General features: G+C 41.2%; 1 protein-coding gene across 1 annotated transcript; it reads left to right on the top strand.

Annotated features, from left to right (window-relative positions):
• Positions 1–894: 894 nt before the first annotated feature.
• On the top strand, positions 895–5,173 carry CLPS (colipase). Its single transcript, XM_051996503.1, has 3 exons — positions 895–1,012; positions 2,809–2,931; positions 4,962–5,173. The coding sequence occupies exons 1-3, from the start codon at positions 929–931 to the stop codon at positions 5,091–5,093; spliced, it is 339 nt and encodes a 112-aa protein (XP_051852463.1). The 5' UTR covers positions 895–928; the 3' UTR covers positions 5,094–5,173.
• The last annotated feature ends 479 nt before the right edge of the window (positions 5,174–5,652 follow it).

The following is a 5,652-nucleotide window of genomic DNA, read 5'->3' as shown; positions in this document are numbered from 1 at the left end:
AAGAAAGGCAAAAAACAGTAAGCGCTTACATTCCACTGGGGGAGACAATGTGAAAAAGCTATTTATACATGGATATATTTGATCTCCACAGAGTAGTTGGAATATAATCTCAGAGGGAAGGTATAGATAACATGGTGTGTTTGGTGGGAGGGAGAGTTGGAGAGAGGAAATGAGAAGGGCTTCTTACAAAAGATGACAATAAGTTAGTTTTTAGATGGTCTTTAAGATTTATAAACCTCTTTCCCTGTGTTATCTCATCTGACCCTTACATCATCCCTCTGAAAAAATGGCCCCTAGAGCTGGCTCTGAATAGTATATGAACCCTCATGAGATCATAGACTTAAAATCAGAAGGAGCCTTAGGGAGCATCTAAATTCAACACCTACATTTTATACTGTTATCTCTGCCTCTATTTTACAGATGAGGAAACTGAGGTTAGCAAAAGGTAAGAAACTTGCCCATAATCACCCAGCTAATAACTGTTTGAGATAGGATTTAAATTCAGGTCTTCTCAATTCCAGATTTATTCTCTGTGCAGTCTAAGTGCATTCCTGGAATGAAAGACATCTATACTCTAGAACTCTTGGTCTACTTCAGAGGCTAAGCTGGGGGCCCTGCCCTAGGTTAGGAGGATGGACAAGATCATCTCAGGGACATCTGGGAGATATGGAAGGGACCAGTGTCAGGCGATCCATGGGTTAACTGGGAAACTAACATATGGTTCCATGGGCAGTGGGAGTTTCTGGCTTGCTTAGCTTATCTATGGCCAGTTGGGCACCTGCACACCAAAAGATAAGGAGCACTGTGGGATTGGGGGAGAGTGATCACAAGGGAGGGAGGATGTGGATTTATCAGAACCACGGGGCCCCTGGAGTCTCAGTCTCCTGACTCCTCAGTCCTGTTGTGTTCCCTAGCACCACCTCTTACCATGGAGAAGGTCCTTATCCTGTTGCTCATCTCCCTGGCTGTAGCCTATGCTGCCCCTGACCCTCGCGGCCTGATCATGAACCTGGTAAGAGAAACTTTCCTGTGTCCTCTGAGTCCCCAAAGGCAGATTTCCTGGGCTAAGCCTGGGCTATCCAGCTCCCTTACCAGCTCTCTGGGCAGAGCTGAGAAGAAGAAGAACTTTGTCTAATGACAATACCTACCTTTAAAATCAAAAAGCTAGAAGAAATGGATCTTAGGGATCATCTAGTCCAAGACCCTCCTTGAGGAAAGTAAAGATCAGAGTAGGGAAGATAACATGATAAGATCACATGATGGACTCATCAGTGACAGTCAGGGCTAAAATTCAGTTCCCCTTACTTCCATGAACCTTTTCTCCCAACGTTTCCAGTCTTCTATATTGAAGCCTTACCAAGTTGCCTACATGATATTCCATGGATCTCGCAAGCATCATGTTACCTATCCTGCACCAAGATGCCTTATCAAACATGTATCCTGTAGTACACAGCCTTACCAAGATTCAATATTGTACTAATTTGCTTCGATGAGTGCTTACACAAACTTCACTGATTTACTACATATCTAAGCTGGGAGACACCAGATATGCTTCTCCTGCAGACAAATTTTAGTTTGTAGCATCCTTTCTTTCCTCCGATTGCCTAGAGAGTAGCCAGCATTCCAGATTGGGTCACTTATGAGGCAGGGCTCCATACTCAGATTTTTCTCTCTTTTTTTCCCCAACAAAACTTAGTCTTATTTTATATCTCTGCTGTTTTTTTTTCCAAAGTACCAGCTAGTTTAAAAACTGATAAACTCATACTAGTCAGGTCATTGTATAAATGAGGGCTAATGGGTTAATGACTTAACTCTATCCTTAAAGCAGTCAAAATACATAGCTCTTCAGAAGATCATTAAACAAATATAACATTTGTTTGGGGGTTGGGAAAATATGCCTCATAGGCAACCACAAATTCTGCCTATGTGTAGCGCCAATCATAACCTCCAAATTTCATGTAGGGAAGCCTAGGGCACTACAGAAGAACTGAACCACATAAGGTAGAAATGAATCAGGATGCTTGCAGAAAAAGGCAGAATATTCGAGCTACATTTATCCTCCAGAGCTTCCAATTTAATGGCAAATAAATGATTGGCTCCTAAAAGGGAAAGAGAGGAAATGAAACAAGGAAAGGAATTAGATTTCCATCATTACAGATGGGGTTGTGTTCTGAAGATAGGCAATCAAAGAAAAAGAGAATTATTGAGTCATTGATTATACCTGAAAGAAACTTTAGAAAACCTGAAAGCTGGAGTGTATTGGAGGCAGTTCTAACCAACTTGTGACAGTTATCAAATTTTCAGAACGAGTATTTAGACCTTGGAAACCAGCAAATGCTACAAATAAAGACCAGAAATATTGTTTTGCTGATTGTCTAGACTTAAGAAAAATATCTCTTTTTTAAAAAAGTCTTTTAATTTATTTTTTCACATTAATGTTTAAATTTATTTTGAATTCCAGATTCTTCTCCCCACCAACTCCTCCTCCCATTGAGAAGGCACATAATAATGATACCCATTATGCATGTGCAATGATGTAAAGCATCAATCTGCAGTTGTTCTCTATCCAGAAATTGATTGCATTTTTCATCATGGGTCCTTTAGAATTGTCTTGGATCAGAGTAGGTTAAGACTTGAGAAAATATCAGTGAAGTGATAAAATGTTTTTAAATGTAGGCATAATTATTGTTGCCTGTGGAGATCCTGATTGTTAAACATTTACCAGCACACTCCTACCCATATCTAGTCCTTTGGGGACTTTCACCAGATTGATTGGAGTGGGGTTGATTGGGCTGTGCTTTCTCACAGGACAATGGGGAGCTGTGTATGAATAGTGTCCAGTGTAAGAGCAAATGCTGCCACCGAACTAGTGGCCTGAGCATGGCCCGCTGTTCTGAAAAAGCCCCTGAGAATAGTGAATGTTCTCCCAAGGTGAGTAGCCAAGGAGGGCTGGGTAAGGTGTGGGAAAAAGGGAAGAAAATAGAAGAGGGATTTGTGGGTGAGGAATAAAAGGAGAGCAGCTAGGATGGGGGTCCACCAAGTGGGAAGGTTCTTCCCCAATAAGGAGCATCACCTGGTCCCACCTTATAGTTTAACAGAGGAATAAACAAAAAAGAAACAAATAAAAGAGGAAGCAACAGATTTAGAAAGAAAAAATTACTTGAATTATGTAATTCATTGACAGAACGTGGACAAGAACTCAGGTCTCCTAACTTCCTCACTACTGCTGCTGCTATTATAATGTTTGCTTTCCCTGTTCTGATTAGCTTTATTGTAGCATTAGAAGTCTAGAACTGGAAGTGACCTCAGTGGCCACTGAGTCCAGCTTCTTCACTTTAGAAAGGACTCCCTTCCCCATCCTTTCCTCTTCTTCCATTTAAAACCAACAAGAATCATAGAATCACTGATTCAAAATGGGGAGGCTTTAGGGTCATCCAATTCAATAATCCCTAATCCTTTTACAGATGAGAAAAGTAAGGCTGAAAGAAATCAAGAAATAGGGAAAATGAGATCCAGGGACTTTACTGACTTGCCTGGGGCCACAGAAGAGGTGGTGGTGTAGACAGAACACTAGACTTTGAATCAGGAAGACCTGAGTTTGAATCCTGCTTCACATATACTTACTACCTCTGTGACCCTCGATAAAAGTCATTTCATCTTCCTGAGTCTCAGTGTCCTCACCTGTAAAATGGGGGAGGGGGACTGAACTCAATGAACTCCAGTGTTCCCATTAGTTCTAAATCTATACTCTTATAACTATCAGAGGCATGTTAGAATCTGATTTAGAGCAGCAAAAATCCTTAGAGATTATTTAGTCCCATAATAAAGCCTAAAGAAGGGGTAATAATTTATCCAAAATCATATAGACAGTAAGTGGCAAAGGTAGGATTAGAACTCAGGACTTCAGACTCCAAATTTAGTACTTCTTCCATCATATCACATTGACCCTTGAGATATGCTTTGTTTCTGGACAGGATCACTAGTAACAGAGAAAGAAATAGGAGTAAAATCCTGACTCCTTATCTGGTAATTTTCCCACTGCACTTCTGATTATTGTTGGTTAGTTAGTTTTCAATCATGTTGGATTTTTCATGACCCTATTTGGGATTTTTCTTTACTGGAGGTTTGCCACTTCTTTGTCCAACTCATTTGACAAATGAGGGAACTGAGGCAAACAGTGAAGTGACTTGCCCAAGGTCACCAAATTAGTAAATGTCTAAGGTCAAATTTGAACTCAGGTCTTCCTAACTCCAGGCTTGGCACTCTATCCACTGTACTACCTAGCCGACCTACTTTTGATGATCAGAGGTCATCATCCAGGGCATCCAAGCACTATCTCCTGTGATACAATGGAGAAAGCACTGGCTTTGCAGTCAGAACATTTGGGTTCAGATTCTTCTTCTGTAACTTCCTTTCTATGTCACTTTGGACAAATTAACTGGAGACCTCTAATCTTCTAGGTCTGAATCTATGATCTTATGAGTTTTACTGATTCTAAATGGGAGAAGAGTCAGAGATGGCAGGTGGGGGAGAAGGAAGCCAGGAATCCTTTCTAGAGACAGCTAAAATGTCCTGAGATGTCTCCCCACCCCTTTTCTCATCAGGGACCAGCTGCTCAAAGGATTCAGGCTACAAGGCACTAAGGATTGTATTCAACAATACAATTTGCTCATTTTATAGATGAGGAAACAGAAGCCCAAATCAGGGAAATAGTAAACTCAAGATCCCACGGTCAAAAACAGGATCTCTAACACCAAATACATTGCTGTATAGGGAAGACTACGTGCTATCAAAGTTGAGATAAATAGAGGGGTTTTTCTAGGGGGAATTTCCTATGGTTTGGACTTCCCCTGTGCAACTGCCATGTCAGAGGTGTGGGAAGCAGCAGCCTCGATCCAATAGAGACCAGTGACTGAACCCAGATAGGTCCAGTGATGTAACAGCTCTTGCGTCTTCCCTAGACACTCTATGGAGTTTACTACAAGTGTCCCTGTGAGAAGGGACTGACCTGCGAGGTGGACAAGACAATCGTGGGCTCCATCACTAACACCAACTTTGGTATCTGCCACGACATTGGCCGTTCCAAGCAGTGAAGTCTTCCCCCACTATACCCTACCTTTCCCCACCAACCCACCGGATTCTCTGTCAATTAAAGCCCATCCAGCAAACCCTTCCTGGGCTACATTTGTGTCGTTCTTAAAACTAATTTGTCTAATTCTTTTCAGGGTAGTGATAAGGGTGGGATATGTGGGACAGAAGAAGATGTGACAAGGTTCTAAACTGGTGAGTGGAAGAGGAAAGGGAGAAAGAATAAGAGAATAAATGTATGTCCCAGCTAAAAGGGAACTCAGACGCCATCTAATTCAAAGGTCCTTAAAATGCATATGGGGACCTCAGATAGGGAGGAAAAGTGCATTTTTTTAAACTTCTAACTAAAATTTGGCGTTTCCTTTTGTTACAAATGTAGGCAAAAAACCAATATTCTAAGAGTGTAAACCTTCTTCAGACAGACTGCCTATAAAGATTAAGAACTCCTAATCTAATCCAACTGTGCCACTTTCTGGCTCAGTCTTTTTACAAAAAGAAAAGATAAGAAATCTAAGGACTCCAGTCTTCAGGGATATGAGAATATTAGCACACTCTTTTCCCTAA

The sequence above is a fragment of the Antechinus flavipes genome, chromosome 4, assembly GCF_016432865.1.
Source record: "Antechinus flavipes isolate AdamAnt ecotype Samford, QLD, Australia chromosome 4, AdamAnt_v2, whole genome shotgun sequence".
NCBI lineage: Eukaryota > Metazoa > Chordata > Mammalia > Dasyuromorphia > Dasyuridae > Antechinus > Antechinus flavipes.
This window is presented reverse-complemented; position numbering and strand designations above follow the sequence as displayed.